The sequence below is a fragment of the Chlorocebus sabaeus genome, chromosome 5 (assembly GCF_047675955.1).
Source record: "Chlorocebus sabaeus isolate Y175 chromosome 5, mChlSab1.0.hap1, whole genome shotgun sequence".
NCBI lineage: Eukaryota > Metazoa > Chordata > Mammalia > Primates > Cercopithecidae > Chlorocebus > Chlorocebus sabaeus.
In genome coordinates, this window is record NC_132908.1 from 84,642,276 (window position 1) to 84,663,325 (window position 21,050).

Here is a 21,050-nt window from a genome sequence, read left to right on the forward strand (position 1 = left end):
TCCCGGCCCCTCGTGGGAGGTATTCAGGTTTCCACCCTTCCACAGGGGAGGACATGCCGGGGGTGGGGAGACTCTTGCAGCCTCACTTTGGTTCAACTTCAGGGTCAGAAGAGATTGTTTGGGAAGCTGCTGAGCTTCCAAGCAGGAGGGCGAGTTTTCCCATTTATGATCCTGTGTGGAGCTTTCTTCTGTCACACGGGGAGGCTTTGAACAGGGAGTTTGACAAGCCACCAAGCCTTTCACATACTGTACTTGGTCAACCTGAGGACAACCCGGAGACGCCGTTACACAGAGAAGGAGTCTGTGGTTCAGAGAAGACCAGTGACTTGTGAAGGGTCAGCTAGGAAGCTGAGAGCCCATGCTTGGGAGGGAGGGAGGCAGAGAGGTATAGAGGGGCTGGTGGGCGTCACTGCCTGGGCAGCCAGGTGGGAAGTCCCACTCCATCTTCACAGGAGTGTGCTTTGCAGGCAAGCTCAGGCCACTCCAGGTGCCTGGCCACCCTGTCTCCTCCGTGCAGAACATGGGCCTGTCCATGGGTCCTTGCTGTGGCCTCACTGACAGTGGAGAACATGGCGCGTTCCCACACCTGAATGCGCTGGTCTGGGCGACCGCACTTTAACTGCCCTGAGAATGCTGGCTTCCGGGGCATGCTGTGACTTACACTCTGTGCAGAGGCAAGGACTGGCATCGTGTGCACGGGGGCGAGGCAAGCCGGCTGCTGACACTGGAGTCCCTTACCTCTGCGTCTTTCTTGGTGTGAGTGGCTGGCCAGTGGGAGAGCATGGCTGGCAGTGAGGCGTGAGGGGCCCCAGGGAAGGTTCCAGATGCTCTGCAGGTGGCTGGGGCAGGGACCACCTGTGTGCGAGGATATCGGTATTGCTGGGGTCCCAGGTCCAGGATGAGCAGAGTGTGTGACTGTTGGCGCTCAGGTTCCAAGGCCCCGCAGCCCCACAGGCACCTGGCCCTGCTGCTCTGGTGTCCCCCGCCCCTGCCTCCAGACGCAGCCTTGGCTTTCTCCTTCTGTTTTTAGTAACCTTTGGGGTCACAAGATCACAAGGGGTGTGTTCCACGTGGTTAAGGGACGTCTGTGGCAGGGAAGGAAATTTGGCTACAAGAAGGGGAAGGAATTCCAGTGCTCTGGGCAGGAGGTCAGAGCAGGTGTGGTGCACAGACCCCAGGCTCACTGCGGAGCTGCCCAGCGGGGAGGCGTGAGGCTCACAGAGCATGAAAGGGCAGTGGCCCAGAACACTGTGGTGGCCGGGACTCTATGGGGAGGAGCGCAGAGCCCCTTGGAGCTCCACATGTCCCACACAGAGCCATTTTCTCATACCGGGCCGGGCCGACCCTCAACAGTGTGGAGGGAGCGGTAGAGCGTGCTCTTTGGACCATGGTGAGGGCCCAACAGCCTCTTCTCAGTGCAGAGTCCTCTAAACCCAGGAAGGAGCAGTGGCTCTCCGTTGTCCCAGAGACAGATGTGCCAAGTGGTCTCCTTCCAGATGTGGGCAAACATTGACATTTTAATTTTTTTAAAGCTTTTTACCCTGCTGGGGCTGTGAAGAGAACCTGGTGTTTGAGACCAGAGTTTGTTTGATGTCAGCTCTTCCAGACCTGAGGACGAACTTGGGCCTTGTGCTCCCCCTGGGCGCTGCAGAGGCTCCTGCTACTGGACACACACCCACCAGCCTGCGAGCAGCAGGCAGGGCCGTCCCGGGAGGTTCAGATGCGGGGGCGCTAGGTGCACTGCGATCTGCTTTCTTCACTGAGTTAGCAGGGAGGGCTCAGCTCTGAGGGGCCAGCCTTCAGTGCAGAGCAAGGAGGATTGCCAGGACACGGCCTGCCTGCCACCTTCATCCATGTGAAATGGATGGAAGGACACCTCGGCCGCTTCTGGGGGTGGTGGGATCATTCCTGTTCCTCGTCAGTTCTTCTCGGCAGCAGTCGGAGGCTCCAGCGCTCTTGGTGACTGCAGCACAAGTCAGGAGGGATCTGCCCAGCCCTGCGCGGAGCACCTTTCCTGGGTGTGTCTGAGCAGAACACTCTGCTGTCCTGAGTGTGAGCTTATTTGAGCCTTGGCCATCTGAGGACCCTGTCTTCTCTTTTTCAGAGGATTACCCCAATGGCACCTGGCTGGGCGACGAGAACAACCCTGAGATGCGGGTGCGCTGCGCCATCATCCCCTCCGACATGCTGCACATCAGCACCAACTGCCGCACAGCTGAGAAGATGGCGCTCACGCTGCTGGACTACCTCTTTCACCGCGAGGTGCAGGCCGTGTCCAACCTCTCGGGGCAGGGCAAGCACGGGAAGAAGCAGCTGGACCCGCTCACCATCTATGGCATCCGGTGTAAGTCGGGCCCCGCCTTGGGGGACTGGGGTGTGCAGGGAGCTGAGTCAGGACCCACATGTCATCGCTGAGGACGCTGGCATCAGGAGTACCGGCCCAGGGCTGCGTTTCTCCAAGCAGTTTGAAATCCCAGCCCGAGGATCAGTGCTCGAGGGGATGGACGCCTGGTTGACCCTGATGGGCTCACTGCGCCTGGCATGCCTATACCAAAATAGCTCATACACCCCATAATATAGATACCTACTATGTACCCTTAAAGGGTAAAAAACTCCTCGCCTCCTGCCTGTAGGCCACTCTTGAGGAAGGGAGAGGAGGAGGAGAGCCAGGGCCTTCCCTGCCATCCTGGTCGTGCTGACCCAGGCCCTCCTGAACCTCTCCGCAGCGGGTGGAGTGCTGCCTGCCTCGAGGGCTGGGTCTCAGCAGCCGTGCCAGGGCCTCTGTGCTGACCTGGCTGTGACGGGAGCCAGGAGAGCTCCAAAGCCTGATTTTCGTGCCCAGCCAGCCTGTGACGTTCCCTCCCTTCTGAAGAGCAGGGCTTGCTCCAGGTGGCGATGGTGGTGCTGCCCTTCAGTGGTGTTTGGTGGGCGCTCAGGTCCTCCTTGCCAGCATACATGGTCCATTTGCTCCACAGAGCCCGTCTGCTTCAGAAGCTGTCCTGCTGGCTTCTGACGAAGAAGTAAAGTGAAGCAGCAGCAAACACGAGAGACACGAGGCCCCTGGCGGGAAGGTGTGGGAGGGTGCAGCGGCGCTGCCTCCGGCCATCCGGGCTCTAGAGAGTTGCCACAGGGGAGCGTGAAATGTAAATCTGATCTCGCAACAAGGCAAGCGAGGCAGAGCACTCGGTGTCCAGGATCTCACTGTGCAGGGGGTGTCCGGGATCTCACCGTGCAGGGGGTGTCCAGGGTCTCACTGTGCAGGGGCCACTGTTCAGCAGGAAAGAGCCTTGCTCCTCTGGGAAGCGTGGTGTGGCCCATGAGCCTCTGTCAGGAGCAGTGAGGAGGGGAAGGGCTCGGCTGTTCAGTAGCTGCTGTGAAAATGGGGTCTAAGTAAGACTGAGGGGGTCGTGCTGACTGCAGGTTTTCCTGGAAGCTGCTGAGAGGTGGAGCCAGGTCCCACACACACACGTGTGAGCAGGTCATGGCATCTTCCCATGTGCCACGTCTTGGTCCAGGCGTGTGCCCCAGCTGTCAGACACTGGCGGACGCCCGTCCTGGACCCTGAGGGTTGTCTCAGATAACTGCCTGGGAGACCACATGTGGGGCCTCCTCACAGCTTCTCAGCGGTGGAGTAAAGCAGGTCACAAGGATCAGAGGGTCATGGGACAGGGTCACTCGCAGCCTTGTTCTGAAGGGCCACGTGGCAGATGTTTCAGGCTTTGCAGGTCCTGGGGTCTCTCTTCAACTGCTCAGCTCTGAAAGCAGCCACAAACGAGGTGTCAGTGCATGGCCGTGGCTGTGCTCCAGCAGGACACTGCCTTCAGAGGCGGGCAACAGGCCCACCGCCCTCTCTACCCTCTGCTTTAGGGCATGGCGTGGCCAAGAGCACACATCTGCGCCCTGACCACGTGATGTGCTTCCAGCTTGAAAGCCGGAGGTTGCTTTGTGCGGTGCTTGGTGTGTGGATCACAGTGTAGAGTGTGCTGAGATGTATAGATGAGTGAGAAATGGCCCTGACAGCAGAGTGTGCAGTCAGGTAGATAGAAGAGTCTGTAACCTGAGAGGTGGCATTGTGGGGTGTCGCTGCAGTGTCAGTCTGGGCTATGAGTTGGAGGCGCAGCCTGGACAGAGGAGCGGGTACTCTTCAGAGAGGATGGTGGCATGTGGGATGAGCGTGCTGTGCTGTGTGGGGCAGTGGCTTTCTGGGCTGGGCCCTCTTCCCAGGTGAGGAGTCCCTGCTCCTCCAGGAAGATGACAGGGGCCTCAGATGTGAGGCTAGAGGCCGGCTGCTCTGCCTTGGAGACGGTGCCTTGGATTGTCAGGCTAAGGATTCTGGGCTTTCAGGGCATTGGCTGCGATTGGTCTTTTTTTAGTCGGGCACAGGGAATGTTCCAGCGAGGTGACAGGGACGTGGCAGGGCAATACTCAGAGCAGAGCCCATGGCGGTGGGGTGGCTGTGTGTGTACTCAGGAAGCCCATGTGGGGCGGTGGAAGGCCCTGTGTGGGGCAGAATGGGGCAGGCCCCGGCTCCTGTGTGTGATGGCTGTGAGCTGACCTTCCCTGCCGAGCTTCTCCTGGCTTGGGAAGTGCTGCCAACCTCGATGGGGGTTCAGAAGCCGGAGAGGGGAGTGGGAACCTGGCATGGGCCACCACCCTCCCCTGGGCCCGCTGGCTTCGGGGCTGTCCCCCAGACAGCTGAGGTCACTGGCTGTGTTCACCAGGTTGCTATGGCTTGGGGCCCATGCCCTGCCTCCCCAGGCTCTGAGCTGGGCTCTGGAGCATGGTCCCCTGGCAGGGGCGTCCGCTAGCACTGTCATTCTGCTGGAAGTCCCTCCGGGGCGTGGCTCCTGGGCTCGCTTACAGCGCCCGGCCCCTTGGAGATGCCCGGTGAATTCTGGTCTCTTGAGCAGAGCTCTGGGAGGGTCATGGTGGGGCTGACCTTGGGGTGACTTCGCGTGAGGAAGGCTGGCCTGTCCTCAGGGCCATGTGGAGGGGCCTGGAGCAACTGCTGGGTGTGGACTGGGCTGTGCTGTGGAACAGGAGTGCCCGGGGTGCGGGGATTCTGGAGACGTGGGCAAGGCTTGGCTTCACAGGAACTCGAGAGTTCAGTCATCGCTGTGGGTCGTGGGAGATGGCCCATTCTGTGTAGTGGGTACCACCTCCCGTCATACACTTCTGATTTCCACAGACAGTTGTGTTTATGTGAAGCCCACGTGGTGGGCTTGTGTGTGTTTTTGGCGTCTATAATTGTGGCCTGTGTGACCATAGGCCCTTGCTGTGCCTCCCTGTGTCCAGCTCCTCTGGCGTCCAAATGGAGAGGAACCTTGCTGTGTGGGCTGAGAGAGCACGACCCTCCCTCACACCAGCCCTTGAGGGCGGCGGGTGACACTTGCCGGGCTTCCTTCCTCTGGGGTGAAATCCGGAGGGAGATTGGAACAGGAGCCCTTCCTTCTCCCTCCACCTCTGGCCAGGCGTACCTGTGTTGTTCATGCTTAGATGGAATTGTTGAAATGTTAAAAGCATTGCTTTACCTTTTCTCTCTGTGGCCCAGTTTCATTCTTATTGCTGATTGTTGCTCAGAAAACCAAAACAAATCAAATAAGTGTGTGGACCAAACCTCCCAGGCCCCAGCTTGGACAGCGGCAGGAGCGGAATCGGCCGCATCGCCCACCTCACTCTCTGCGTTGCTTCAGAGCCCACGGTGACACCTGTAGCCTCAGCAGTCAGGCCTGCGGCTGTCCTCACTCAACCCAGGCAGCTCACGAGGGAGAAGATTTTGATTTAAGTTTCTCCTTATTTGTCAGCAGAAAGATTTTCTTTCTTTTCCTGGAGAAAAAAGTCTATATTTTGAAACACACAGTAGGTAATGTCTCTACCACCTTTTCGAAATGAAGTTATTGAAAGAGGGAGGTTATTGCTTTTTGGGGTATTGCCTTTCTTAGGGTTCCCAAGGTTTGGTGAACCCCCCAAATTTGGGCAGCTAACCAAATTTGTGTTTTATGCAAAAGTTGCATGTTATTGCAACTTGGAAAACCTTGGGGCATTTTCCTAAGGAATGTGCTCTTAGGACAGCAGCATTCGCCTCTTTTCTCTGTGAAGAGAAATTGGGTTAGTTCTGAGGATTTCTATCCACGGCTCACGTACGCCTCTGCTTGGACTGCGCATCCAAGCCGGTGACCCCGGATCTGAAGGCTTTTCTAAAAGATGCTGTCTACGGCCGTGCCACCCTGAAGACACCCGATCTCGTGTGATCTAAAGAATGCTACTGTGGATGGCGCATCTCCACGAGACCTCCTAGCAGTTACGGAGAGACCAGATTCACTTGCACAGGGTAAAAAGTTGTACATTCAAGGTTGACCTGTCAGATGATTGTAGTTCTTTTCAGATCATTCACTCCAAGAGCAGGTGGTCCTGGCCCCGTTTTGTCTTGCAGGGTACCTCAGGTTCCTGTGGCCGCTGGAACAAAGCTCACAGTCTGGCTGGCATGGAACACTGCGCAGGTCTGGAGGCCAGATGCCTGGGATGAAGGTGTGGGCAGGGCCACGCTGCCTCTGAAGGCCCTTTCCCTCTCCCAGTTTCTGGTGGTGGCCACATCCCTCCGATCTCGGCCTGCGTCCCCCATGACTATCTTCCCCGTGTCTCCCTCTGTGTCCCTCTCCTTACGAGGACAGTCACTGTATTTGGAGCCCCCTCTCCTGTAGGATGACCTCCTTGCAACCTAAGGAATCACATCTGCAGAGACCCTAGTTCCCCTTCAGGTCACATTCCAGGGTCCTGGACCAGGACATGAGTTTTGTGGGGACACGGGTGGTCAAGTGCTGTCTCTTCTCCAGGTTCTCTGTGAGGTGAAATGGTGAGGCTGCCCTGTATGTGTCCTTAAGGGCAGAATGTGGACTCCACGCAGGGGTGGGTGTTTGTCGTGGGACATTGAGCGCCTCACGGTGACTGAGAGCTGGGAGGAAGGTGTGGTCAGTGTGGGCTGCAGGCAGAAAAGTGAGCGGAGCCGCCTCCTCAGCAGCAGCTGACCCACATGCTGTGACCTGGAGGTGGTCCTGCAGGTGGCTGTGAGGGGTTCTGTTGCTAACAGACTGAGGACAGGTGTCACTGTATCGTTTTTTCTCATAAAGGAGTGAGTCAGCAGGCTTGGAGAAGGCGGTCAGCTTGGCCTGGAGGCTGGACATGTGAGGTGCGCGGGGTGTGGGCTGCGTGTGCTTCCCCCGGGAGGGAGCGTGTCAGCTGGCTTCCATCGGGCAGAGGCTTCGAGACGCCCTTTGTTTTTCTAGGCAGCGCTATCACGTCGAGTCTGTAATTTCAAGAAATCAATTGTTGGCACTCAGTTTTGTGCTGCCTTCCCTTGCACTTGAGATTGCACTAGCGGGGTGGTGCTCTTCATTCCTTTGTGATTGATAAAGCCCCATGCCACCCACCGAGGCGCAAGATTACTAGCCCTCCTGGCTCTCTCATCTCGCTTCCCACAGTGCCGCTCATGGCCCCACAGATGGAAAGCTGGGAATCGGTTTATGATTTGAACCACCAGAGTCAGTAACAGGGGTTCTGGAAAGTGGGAAGGCAGCTAATGGTGTAATGGGGACTCTTCAGCTCTTTGGGAACTGCAGGACAGCTCATCAGGAATATAGAGGTGTGGGTAGTGGCAGGGATGCTGCCTGGCTGAGCCTGGAAGGCAAGCCTGTCTCGGCCTCGAGGGGCCTCGATGGGCGTGGTGTGGGGATATGCTGGGGAAAGCAGGGACTGAGGCCAGACAGGGTGTTCTGCTCCCGGGTAATGCCGCGCTGTGGGGATCCCATGAGCCTCAGCAGCTGGATGCCAAGCACTTCTGTTGTTGTGTCTTGGTCACTGCTGCGGGGGAGACTTCTGCCTCGATCGAAGTCCGACTAGGCCTCCTGGCAGCAGGGGCTGCGGGTGCCTTGGGCCGAGGGAGCTCAGGATAGCAGAGGCACGTGTGCGGGGCTGTGCGTGTTCTTCCCACCTCCCCGAGTGCCTCTCATGGGTTCTCAGGATCCAGTGAGAGCCGCTGCCTCTCCACCTGGGTGGGCCCAGAAAGCTTGCATTTTAAGGCCAGTGCTTAGTACTAACTAGTAATTGGACTTGGACACATCACTTCTCCTTTTTCTGGCTTTTGCCTTAAAACCAAAGTGAAGGTAGTGACATTCCTAGGAACTTAATGAGGCTTTTAAAAAAAAAGTCCATCAAATAACATGAGATCAAATGCTTTAAGTGGAAAATGACAGTTAAATTCAAGGTGATCTTTTGATCCCATCATGATAGGATTTTTCCTGCTCCCTCTGTTAAGTGCAGCTGTTCAGTGCTGTCACAAAAGGTAAAGGAATCTGAGCCCCTCACAGACCCTCAGAGCCCCAAGGGCTGCCCAGAAGCAGGCGCTTGCCCCAGCTGCTGTCCAGTGGCGTCTTCAGGTGACGCCTGCACCCATCTATGCATGTTCAGATCCTCCCCCTCCTCACCTACCGTGCTCTGCAAGCAGTGCCTGGGCGGCTGGTCTGTTCTCTGGATCTCCTTGGTGGCCAGCAGGGGGCATTTGCCCCGGCTGAAGCCTGGAGCACGGATCAGAAGGAATTAGGTAATTTGATGTCTGAGGACGATGGAAACTCGGTGGCGGGTAACTAGATGAATATGTATTTTTTTATTTAAAAGGTATGAGTAAGGGTTTGAACTGGCAACTTGATTTTTACAAAGTTGAATTTAAATGTTAATGTTTTTACTCATTTCTCTTACATGTACACCTGGGTGTTTTAGGTATATTTTCTTTCCTGTTACTAACCTGTTTTTAAATTTCATATGGACTCATTAATCCTTTGAGGTATATGGAAGTTTTCTCCTGGAGTGTGAAGGTGGGAGGGTAACAGGAGGGCGGTTCTGGGGACGTTTCTTTTTATCGACTCGTGCTCCAAAGACATTGTCCTGCTGGTGGGATGGCTGTTTCTTTTCTTGTCTCCTGGTGGCAGCAGCTGGGCTGCTTTGTATCTGAAGTCTGTAGTTGGGCTCTCCTGAAACTGTTGAAGTGGAGTTTGAAAGCTGGGTTTTACGGTAACTATGGTGCAACCTCTGGCAGTAGCTGGGCTCTCCTGTAAGGATTTCATTGTGATTTTAATGGTTGGGTTCTCCCATGACCACAGCCAGTGGCTGGCTTCCTCTGTGAGTCACTAAAGCTGCTCAGCCTGGGGCTTCCTGAGGCGTCTCTGTCACCCAGCCAAGATTTGAGGGTGACTCTGATTATTTTAGAGATGACCCGAAAATTGGAAGCCAAAGAGCTGCTGCTTCACGTATGATTTCTTTTATGCATGAGGATAGAAACGTGCTGCCAAAACGACTTTAGGTTATTCTTCCCTCTGATCCTACAAATCCCACCCTCCTAGCTGGTTTCTTTTTGTCTATAGCACAGACAGGTTGGTTGTTATTATACAAAGAGTCAAACGTGTCTCAAGTATCCACTGATAAAAAAGTCAAGAGGCATATTTCCAAAACCCGAGGGACTTTTGATACCTAGTAGAGTACTTAAAAAAAACCCAAACGCTTCTTCCTCTTTTTCGATTGTTTCTACCATTTTAGTCTCAGTGGGAACAGATTTTTAGGGTTCGGGCAGTAGAGTCTCAGTGGGAACAGATTTTTAGGGTTTGGGCAGTAGAGTCTCAGTGGGAACAGATTTTTAGGGTTTGGGCAGTAGAGTCTCAGTGGGAACAGATTTTTAGGGTTTGGGCAGTAGAGTCTCAGTGGGAACAGATTTTTAGGGTTTGGGCAGTAGCGTCTCAGTGGGAACAGATTTTTAGGGTTCGGGCAGTAGAGTCTCAGTGGGAACAGATTTTTAGGGTTCGGGCAGTAGAGTCTCAGTGGGAACAGATTTTTAGGGTTTGGGCAGTAGAGTCCAGACTTGAGGCTCTTGGTAGTTGAAACAGGACACTTTTCAGCTTCATCTTATTACTACAATTTTGGATTCCATCCGTGTATTTTCCTGTAAATTAGTGAAGTTGCATGAGCCAGCTAGAGAGGCCAGTGTGTTGAAGAGCCCTTCCCATGATTCCCACATTCGTCATCACTACAGGGAAGGGGTCCTGTGGCCTAGTGGGAAGTGACTGGGCATGCAGCGGGGTGCTGGCTCCATCCTGTCACCTGCTCCGCTGTGGCCTTTGGATCCTCAGTTTTCTCCTTGTTGAATACAGGGCACCTCTGAATGCTACTCAGGGCATGCTGAGAGCTCTCTGTAGTGCGGGTTGTAGAGAACTGGGGGTCCCAGGACTGTTCTCTGCTGTGTGCACGGTGAGCCCCGGGAAGACGTTGCACTTGGCTTTGGCCCCACAGTGAGAGTAGGTTGTGCCCACTCGGCTTGTGGTGTAGGGACTCCAGGGGTGAGGACACAGGCCCTGCCAGTGAGGAGGTTGTGCTCTGGTTGAGAAGGCATAAGAGAGAGGTGTCGGGAATGACGTAAGCAAGCCCCAGTCTTGAGCAGCCATGGGAGGGTGTCTTACAGTCTGTCGTAATCACTGTTTACATGGGAGCAGCCACTGCGCGCGAGAACGTTCTGGGTGCCTGACCCTCATGGGTGGACACAACAAAGGCCCCTGTGTTTATGAGGGGGACAGAGTAACAATACACACGTGAATTCTCCAAACTGTGTTTGTGAGGGGAACAGTGCAAACTACATACATGAATTCTCCAAACACTGGAAGGTGGTCAGTGCTCTGACAAAACAAGTGGGAGGAGGGTGGGAGCCCAGGAGGGCGGGAGGGCGGGAGGGCTGGGTGGTTATCCAGAGGGATGGTGGAGCCAAGACATGAAGGAAGGGAGGGCAGTGGCCGAGCAGGCGTGAGTAAGCAGAGGACTGACAAGTTCTGGTTCAATTGTTGAGGTCCCTGATCTCATCCTCTGCGCATGCAGGACCTTAGGTTCTGCTGTGAGTTCAGGGCAGAGGGAAGTTGGAGCGTGTACGGTCTGGGAATCTTGTGAGAGCCCCAAGTGTGCAGCTGGTGTGGGCAGACTAAGTCAGAGGGATCGAGAAGTTAAACAAGTGGAAAGAGCATGTCATGACCCCTTAGGGGTCATTTGTATCTTATGGGGAGCCCCGCCTGTGGGCCAGCTGAGTGCCTTCTGTGCAGTGGGCCTTTCCGGACCCTTGCAGGAAGATGGGGCCAGCCTGGCTGGCTGGGGTGCCTGGGTGAGGCCTCTTCAGCGGGCCCCGGCTCTGCAGCCAGGCAGCTCCTGATGGCCATCCTGAGCAGGCCTCACCGCTTTTCCTTGGATGTGTCCTTCCAGGTCACCTTTTCTATAAATTTGGCATCACGGAATCCGACTGGTACCGAATCAAGCAGAGCATTGACTCCAAGTGTCGCACGGCGTGGCGGCGCAAACAGCGGGGCCAGAGCCTGGCAGTCAAGAGCTTCTCGCGGAGAACGCCGAACTCATCTTCCTACTGCCCCTCAGGTAGGCCTCGTGCCACAGGAGAGGCCGCCCTCGCCTGCTTAGGGCAGCTGGCCTGGTGGCATTTTTAGGGGCAGCCGGAGTGCGGCCAGAGGCTCTAGCAGTTGCCAGGAGCTGAGGCCAGAGGCTTGTGTGGTGCACAAGGAGCAGTGGAGCCGCAGGACCTGTGCCTGGCCCTGTGCGCACTTCACACAGACAGCCTCAGGCCTGCTCCAGGCTCCTCACACAGGGCCTGTTGCACCTCCTGGATGTCTTGTGGATGGGGGCAAGGAGGCCGAGGCCTTTGCGTGTGGCTGCCGGACATTGTATTCTCACAATTTGCCTGGGGACTCCGGGTAAGGGGTGGGGTGGATTCTGAATTGTGCTTTATTTTTACTTTGAGTTCATGGCCTTAGTTGGATTTATCCACAAGATAATGGAAGCATTTCTCTTGCAGTTGCCTCTCAAGCATCGCTGGGGGGATTGTTTCTCCTTGGGAGAATTTTCACTAGGAATGACAATGTGACTTGATATTGCCTTTCACCCAAGACATCTCAAAATATTTTAATAAGTATTTGAATGAAAACTATTCTTTTAAAGCTCCCCACGGTAGCTGCATTGGCAGCGGCTCTTGGAACTTGAGCTCTGATTGGGGTTGGGGTCAGGATGCGAGGGCAGCCGTGGGCAGGGCCAGCTCTCCTGTTCAGTGGAGTCTTTGTGGGCCAGAACCCTTTGTTCTGGAGGGTCCTGCAAGTTACAGACCAGATCACCTGGAGTTCTCCCGTGGTCTCTTTCTGAACCGGACTTAAGGAAGTGGTTTTCCCGGGCTGTTTTGGTAGTTATCAGATACTCAGCCTCAGCTGCTGCCCAGGGGCTCCAGGATGGGAGGTGGCTGGCTGCAGTGGGCCACACAAGTTGTGTCCCTAAAGCAGCGCTTTCTTGAGTGACCTGTGTTGAAGAAGCTCTTCTATTCTAGGCCTTTCTACTACAATGAGGAATTCTGCCTTGGGACTTTAGAGAGGTAGCAGTCCTGGGGGATGGGTTCACGGCATTCACTGAAATACCATGTAGCAGCGTGACCTGTGGCTGTTGAAATGGGGCTGGAGGAATATTGCTCACGACTTGAATTCTGCTCTTGAATATTCATAGCTAGGCAGAGAGTGAGTGTGAGAACTAGACTTATGGTATGAGACCATTTTTTCTTGCAGATACATAGGTGTATGTGGAAGGTGAGTAAACATTTGTGTGTGATCATTTGTATAGTGCCTGTCTCTAGGTAGTAGGATAATTTTTATTTGTCTCTTTGTCTTTCGTTGTAGTTTCTCAGTTAATTCCAACAAGCACTGCATTTGTTTTATAGTTTTAACAAATGTTGTTTAAAAGTCAGAGGGGCCGGGTGTGGTGGCTTATGCCTGTAGTCCCAGCACTTTGGGAGGCTGAGGTGAACTGATCACCTGAGGTTAGCAGTTCGAGACCACCCTGGACAACATTGTGAAACCCCGTCTCTACTAAAAATACAAAAATTAGCCGGGTGTGGTGGTGCATGCCTGTAATCCCAGCTACTTGGGAGGCTGAGGCAGGAGAATCACTTGAACTCAGGAGGCGAAGGTTGCAGTGAGCTGAGATTGTACCACTGCACTCCAGCCTGGGTGACAGAGCGAGACTCCATCTCAAAAAAAAAAAACAAAAACAAAAAAGAGCCAGGCGCAGTGGCTCACGCCTGTAATCCCAACACTTTGAGAGGCTGAGGCGGGCAGATCACCAGGAGATCAAGACCATCCTGGCTAACATGGTGAAACCCTGTGTCTACTGAAAATGCCAAAATAATTAGCCAGGCTTGGTGGCAGGTGCCTGTAGTCCCGGCGACCCAGGAGGCTGAGGCAGGAGAATGGCGTGAACCCGGGAGGCGGAGCTTGCAGTGAGCTGAGATCACACCACTGCACTCTAGCCTGGGCTACAGAGCAAGACTCCGTCTCAAAAAAAAAAAAAAAAAAAAAAAAAAATTGTCAAGGAGAGGAGATTTCTGACTTTAGTCAGACATAGTAGCAGGAACCAGATTGAAATCTCTTGCCATCGAAATCTGGAGAAAAATCTGTGAATCGGCTGTCCTAAGACGTTAGACAAGCAGCAGCACAGGACCGTGATCCTGAGAGAGGGAACACGAGAGGAGGGATGGGGGATGCCAGGCAGAGCACAGCTGCATCACCACGTGGAGGAGGTGGGTTGGAGTTGAGAGAGACTGAGGCAGCTAAAATTGCAGTCAAGTTCTTAAGAGCAGAGGGTTACACTGGGGCCTCCTTGGTTGTTTGGGGGATTCCAAGGCAGGCATGAGCTGAATGGTTCCTAAGCTCACACCAGGCTGGGTGGCGATTGGATTTGCAGCAGCCGGAGCGGAGAATGCTCAGTGATCAGTCACTGCACTAGCAGGTCACGCCCACCGGCGGCTAACCTATCCCAGAGTAAAGGCGGAGCTTAAAACAGCCTGAGAAAGATCACACTGAACCACAAGTAACAACACTTTTAAAAGAAAGACAACAAAACCTAGACACCCAACAAAGTAAAATTCACCATCTCCAATATCCTGTCAAAAGTACCAGGAAGCAGGAAATTGTGACCTGTGATCAGAAAATCAGAAGATAGGAAGGGACCCTGTCTGGAATTAACTGACCAGGACATTGAAATTTATTAAATATAGGAAGGGACCCTGGCTGTTATTAACTGACCGGGACATTGAAATTTATTAAAATTACATTCAAGAATTTAAAGGAAAAAGGGAACATAGCAAGGAGAGAAATAGAAGACATCAGAAAGAACCGTAGGGAACTCCTACACTTGAAAAGCGAGGAGAGTGGTTTCCAGGCTTGCCTGCCATGTGTTTCGGGTACGTGCACTTGGTAAGGTTAGCAGTCTGTTTCATCCAATGGGGAATCAAAACCCAAGTTAAATTACTTGCCAGGACCTTAGTGAGCAAGAAGTGGTTGTTATATAACCTGACGACTGCCAGATATGTTGGCCTGCGTCATTAGGATACTAAAATCTTGAAAGGGTAAATTTAATGAGCTGAAATTTCATAGCTGGAAATGTAGACTGAAAGCATTTGCACAGGAGTAGACGGTGGTGGAGCAGCGTGGAAGCAGAGTGTTTTCCTGGCTGCGCCGGTGTGCAGGACCTTCCTCGGAGCCTGTGCGGTTGGAAGGTGCACTCTAGAGCACACCCATTCTTAGCTTGTCTGCCCTGTGGCCCTAGTGGGGCATTTTGGAGCCGCTGGGAGGAGCTCTCCAGGGACTGTCAAGGTGGCAGTGGGCTGGAAACCGTTGTCTTTGGGGAAACAGTTAGAAATTGAGATTTCACAAGGTTTCATAATGGTTAGATGCCTGGAGAAGCAGCGCATCAGTGAAGAATTAGGCTGGTTTTGTAGGTGCTGAGAGGGTCAGTGGAGGAACAGCAGGTCCGCGGAGGTGGGCTTCAGCCCAACTGGGATTTCGTCATTTTCTTCCTGGGGTCCACAAGGCTTGCTGGAGGACCTATGGTGCTGAGTGCTCTGTAACTGCTCAGGCAGACAGGAACGCACTGTGGATCGTGCAGCACTGCCTGGGGGTGGTTGCTTTGGGACATGACCCACATCTGGAGGTGCTCAGGTGGAGTCAGGGTCTTTGGCTGGAGCCAAGCTCTCCACGTTCAACATGCAGGAGGACCACCTTCGAATCTCATGAAATTCAGATTCTGATTTAGTGTAGCCGGGCAATTTCTAGCATATTGCAAGTATCAATATTTTATTATGTGACTCGGCACAGTGGCTCATATCTGTCATCCCAACACTTTGGGAGGCTGAGGCAGGTGGATCATTTGAGGTCAGGAGTTTTAAACCAGCCTGGCCAACCTGGTGAAATCCCTTCTCTACAAAAAATACAAAAAACTTAGCTGGGCCTGGTAGTGGGTGGCTGTAATCCCAACTACTTGGAAGGCTGAGGCAAGAGAATCGCTTGAACCCAGGAGGCAGAGGTTGCAGTGAGCCAAGATCACGCCACTGCACTCCAGCCTGGGTGACAGAGCGAGACTGTCTCAAAAAAAAAACAAAAAACAAAAAACAAAAAAACAACATTTTATTGTTACTTTAAAAAATGCTTTCAGTGGAATCTATGTACTATGGCAATTTAATACCTACCATTAGCTATTGGTAAAAAATACATGGAAAGTTTTTCTTTTCTCCCCTCCCCCTCCCCCTCGCTCTGTTGCCTGGAGCTAAGTGTAATGGTGTGATCTTGCCTCACTGAAACCTCCGACTCCCAGGTTCAAGTGATTCTTCTACCTCAGCTTCCCAAGTAGCTGGGACTACAGGTGCATGCCACCGCACTTGGCTAATTTTTGTATTTTTAGTGGAGATGGGGTTTTACCATGTTGGGTAGGCTGGTCTTGAACTCCTGACCTCAGGTGATCTGCCTGCCTTGGCCTCACAAAGTGCTGGGATTACAGGTGTGAGCCACTGTGCCCGACCCTTCTTACTACATTTTTATGCTTAAAAGTTTTTTTAAATTAGTTATTATAATTCTCTGCAACAAAGCTACATGTATACATTGAAAATTAAAAAGTTTTTCTGCGCTCTTAATATTCTAAGTGTTTAAGAAAATTAAGATTGAGACATCATTACAGTGAAAATTAATACACAGTACCTCAAAGCAAATGTATCTCATTTTGACTAAACACAGCAAGTAAAATTTGTCGGAAATGTACCTTTAAGTGTATGGATGAGGCTTTTGTCCTATTAGTTTAATTACCCATGGACAAATATTGCCAGCCTGAAACAGCTTTTAATGTCCACTTGAAGAACTTTATTCATTTAAAGAAGTTGGGACTGGAAGGGGTTTTGTCACAGCAACATCACTCCACTCTCAGGCCCTTCTGCATTCCATGTTGGAAGCCTCAGTTCCTAAGACTCACTCGTAGCGATCTCTGCAGAAGAGTGGAGACGCAGCGAGTCGAGGAAAAATGAAGCATTTCCTCTTCTCTGCTGTGGGAGTCAAGAGGGAGGGACAGGGGTGCACACATGCCGCAAGAGGCAATGCCTAAGAAACTTCTCGTTCACCCTGTTCACACCTGTCGCCCCCACAGAGCCGATGATGAGCACCCCACCTCCCGCCAGCGAGCTCCCGCAGCCACAGCCGCAGCCGCAGGCCCTGCACTACGCGCTGGCCAACGCTCAGCAGGTGCAGATCCACCAGATCGGAGAAGACGGACAGGTGCAAGTAGTACGTACCCTCTCCACCTCGCACCTTGGGAAAGGGGGCTGCAGGGCAGGCCACGGCAGGGCCATGGCGGCTTCCACCGGTTCCGCTGTTTCGGAAGCACAGTGATAGCTTGGGAGGAGACACAAGGTCCCCATTTAAAGTAGAGGTCATCATAGCCAGGCACTCTTAACATTTCACAGGTGGGGGCGGCTGCTGCAGAGCCTAGGGGTTGAAGCACATGGTGGGGCGGGCGCCCAGCTCACCTCAGTCCTGCCAGCAGGCAGGCGGGCAGTCAACTCCGAGGGTCAGGCCGTGCAGTGGTGCCTGTCCCAGCTCGTGCTCCTGGGAAGCATCAGAAATATTTCTCAGTTCAGAAGTGCAGGCACCCTCTCACTGAGGGAAAGAGTCATTTCCTTCTAGGATCAGTGGCAAAAGCTTGAGGTCATTGTTCCCATCAGCATTTGCCTTGGAGTTACTCAGCACACCTAGGTTGGGCGGGCACTGCCCCAGCAGTGAGTCAATGTCCTGCCTTGCCCGTGCAGAGTTCTCTGTTGGGGTTTTGTGGCCCAAACTGTGGTCAGCCTGATGAGCTTGGGGCTGACTCCCGGGTGAAGTCCCTCTACAGACACCTCCTGGATTATGTGGCGTAAGAGTAGGGGGTGGCTGAGAAGGAAGGAAGACTTTTCTGGAAGCTTTGCTGGGTGACTAGAAATTTTACATGTACCAGTAGACATCGCTGATGTCTTTAGTGGCACCAGCACTCTTGGGACCTCTGAAGACAGAGGTCATTGTGTGCCTCCGTGTCGCCCGGACTTTCTCCTGGAAACAAAGTCCTTCGCTATTGAGAGTGGAGCATGGCTGTCATCTCAGTGTGGCTTCAGCACGCTGTCTGGAAGAGGGAAGGCTTCCAGAAAATTCTGGGGCTTTTAGAGGGGGCATGACCCTTCCTCTTCCAAAGGAGATGAGACAGTTATGAATAGTGAATCTTATTTAATAAGCTTATTAATTTGTTTGACATTGACAGCGACAGTTCCTCTCATCTTGTTAGTAAGAAGTTCCGCGAAAGAGTTCCAGAGTGGATAACTTTGCCGTAAGGCTTACATAGAACATTCTACAGGAGTTTAAGATCCATTTTGACTAAGAGATAATTTCAAATAAGATAAGGAGTATTCATTTCATTTATAGGTTTATAGGAATTATTTGTCTGCCTGTATGTATAAACATTGGATTCTTTGACTTTTTTTTTGAATCACATTTATTAGTGTTTACTTAAACTGTTTAAATAGTCATATGAGTGTTTCTTTGATTTGAAAAACGTTGCCTGCCCTGTTGTGAGTGTAGGCACGTGAATAGCTCCCCTGCTCCAGCCACAAGCTCCATGCGTAGCCTCCCAGCATTCCCAGAGAGCTGAATGGATCATTTGGAAAGAGGTGTCATTCTGATTTTCTGTTTCCCCTCTTTTCTATGTGTCAGGCAGATTTTAAAATTTACTTGTTAGTAACATTTAAAGATGTAAATATCTTTCCTGGGACCTATTGCTCCTTTGTGAAGTACTGGAAGATGTTGTGTGTATATTACACAGTAGCCCCGCCTTACCCATGCCTCCACTTTCCCAGGTTTTAATTACCCATGGTCAACTGTGATCTGAAAATATTAGATGAGAAATTCCAGAAATAAACAATTTGTAAGTTTCAGATTGCATATTCTTCTGGGTAGTAGTATGATGAAATCTGGTCGTCCTGCTCTGTCCCATCCGGGACGTGAGTCCTTCCTTTGTCCAGCATGTCCAAGCTGTGTGGCACGTATGGGCAGGAGAAAGCATAGCATATACGGGGTTCAGCACCATCCACGGTTTCTGGTGTCCACATAGTGGGGGGAGGGGCGCTTCTTGAAACAAAACCCTCATGGATGAGGGGGACTGCTGTGAACCAAAAGCTTAATTTAAAGAGGTGACCACAGACCATATTGCACTATTCAGGATTCAGTTATCTTTTTGAATTATAAACAGATAAGAACAAACATTCCGGAAGATGTTTTTTGTTTCCTTTGCTTTTGATTTTCTTCTGATGCTTCTTGGTGTCTTCTCTTGCTGCGGATCCCACAGGGACACCTCCACATCGCCCAGGTGCCGCAGGGGGAGCAAGTCCAGATCACGCAGGACAGCGAGGTGAGTCACCTCTTGCTGCAGCACTGTCCCTGCAGGCACGGTGCCCGCATGCTCTTGACCTTCATCGGTGTCACAGTGCGAGGGCAGCTGGGAGCCCCAGAGGACGGGAAACGTGGGCAAGGGCTTCAGGACTCTGCTTCCAGGATGCACGTGGCGGGCCTGCAGTCTCTGTGGCCTCACTGCCTCCCCTCCCGTCTATTGGTCTCCACAGCTTCTGGTCTGTCTTGGTAAAGATCTCCTGGGTTGATGTTTCTGCTCCTGGCTGGAAGTGCCCTCGGAGTACCCTTCTCTCCCTGTCTGGCCCTGTCCTTCTTGCCAGGGGAGGCCCCCAGTGTGGCTGAGGTGTGGTCTACCCCTGCACAGGTGACCTGACATACCCCCTCACCTGCCATGTGGCCCCAGCTTCCTCGTGGCCTCTGTGGGATTAGTGCTGATTTCATGGGACGGTGGGAAATCCCATGAGGTAATGCTGCCGGTCCTGAGAGCTGGGAATAGCCCTTGACGCACCTGCCGGGTCTGTGGTTATCTCAGCTGTCTCAGTTTCTGGAGCTCTGCCTGGCCGTGCACTCAGAAGTGTGGGCTCAGCTGCTGTTGGGGTCTGGAATGTGAAGGCAGGAGTGGCAGTCTGAGTTCTTGGAAAGCCGAGGCTGGCCGGTTGTGGTGCTCCGTGTTTGCATGCCACAGCAGGACTGTCTCCTGGGTGGCTGGTGACTGTCCTTTGACTCTGGGCTGTTTCCTACAGCACGGGCAGCAGCAGGCGCAGGGCACTAAGCAGCACACACGTGTTGTACTGAGTGACTGTAGTGCGCTCTGGGGGATGAGGAACATGGCTGTTTCTAGATCGTGACAATAGCACCAGCGTTGTGTTCGGTGCACGATAGTGTGTCGTTACAAAGATCTCAGATTTCCCCGCACACACCAGCAGCAGAGTCTAGGAAGCTCGGATGCTGAGGTCGAGGGGACTCATGGAGATGTTAGCATGCGAGGCCTCCCGGGAGCTCGTGCTGTGTGCAGGTGCTGTCAGGAAGCGGAGGGGAGAGAAGCCCTGCCTTCGGAGATTCACGGTGGGCGCAGAGGCTCCTGCCCAAGTGCCCATGAGCAAGACTGTGGACACATGCATGCCGTGGCATGAGGAGCACCAGGGACTCAGACGTGTCTGCTGGCGGTGGCTTTAATTTGGACACCAGCAGTTCCCAGTGGGTTATCCTGAGAGAGGAGCACATGCATAAGCATTCCGAGGGTGGAATCAGGATGAGGTGAAAGGGGAGGAACGAATTCTTGTGGGGGCCGTGAGCGACTGGGAATGAGTGGGCTCATCCACACAGCAAGATGACCAGGTCACTAAGAAACATGTGGTCAGATGGATGGATGGAAGGAAGCACCGGGGTGGGGGGCAGGTGGGGGACGGTCCCAGGAGGCCAGAGTGTCCAGGAAGGAGCAGGGCCTGGTTCTGTGTCTGTGGGTGGGTCAGGGACCGTCTCTGTGGAGATGCCGGGAGATAGCACCAGTCAGCTCAGTGAGGTCAGGTGCAGGAGTCGGGGGCCTGAGCGGCTGCGAGGTGCAGGATCCCAGCAGCACCTACCAGTGCAGGAGCTGCCTTTGAGGGGCAGGGGAAGGTTTGCTTCTCAAGGCACAGACAAGTGGGGGCTGGAGGCTAAGCTCACTGTCAGAGAGCTCAGCCAGAGTTCTTGAATACCTGGAAGTCCATGCAGTCCGTCGGAATGCTTAATTTCCTTAGAGTCATTGGAAATGAAGGAAAATTGAAACAGCAGCAAAAGAAAAAACACACATTTACTTTTTATAGTTTATGCTAAAAAATCTTGACTACTAGAATTGCAATTTTTTATTATTAGTTTTTCCTCTTTTCAGTTTTCAAAACTGAATCCATCTTGTATAGGTGATTGTCTTTTGTTTTCATTAGGAATTGAATGCAGTAAGTTAGAAATTGCTGATAATGCTAACGATGGCTTTGTGATAAGTGACAGTATGCAGTCTCCTTACCGTGAATTCATACCGTGAATTCATTCATTCATTTAAATGAATTAAAATGAATAATTTTAATTCATTTAAAATTATTTTGTTAAAACAGGATATCTGCAAGTAAACATTTAGCAGGGTCTGACAGACTTAAAACAGTTCCTTTTCACAACAAATGAAAGCAAGTTTCTAGCTGGAGAGCTCTTGGTAGCTCTGTGGTTGAGTGAGCTGGTTCCTCGTGTGCGGCCCATGTC

General features: G+C 52.8%; 1 protein-coding gene across 19 annotated transcripts in view; it reads left to right on the plus strand.

Annotated features, from left to right (window-relative positions):
* Positions 1-21,050, plus strand: part of BANP (BTG3 associated nuclear protein) — a 127,524-nt gene that overhangs the window by 64,835 nt on the left and 41,639 nt on the right. For 12 of the 19 annotated variants that reach the window (XM_038008163.2, XM_038008157.2, XM_038008158.2 and 9 more), the window contains 4 exons: positions 2,105-2,344; positions 11,284-11,451; positions 16,537-16,673; positions 18,748-18,819. In XM_038008163.2, the coding sequence (XP_037864091.1) occupies positions 2,105-2,344; positions 11,284-11,451; positions 16,537-16,673; positions 18,748-18,819 (617 nt within the window). The remainder of the gene's footprint in view (positions 1-2,104; positions 2,345-11,283; positions 11,452-16,536; positions 16,674-18,747; positions 18,820-21,050) is intronic. The other 7 variants (XM_073015630.1, XM_073015634.1, XM_073015639.1 and 4 more) reach the window with 1 other exon arrangement.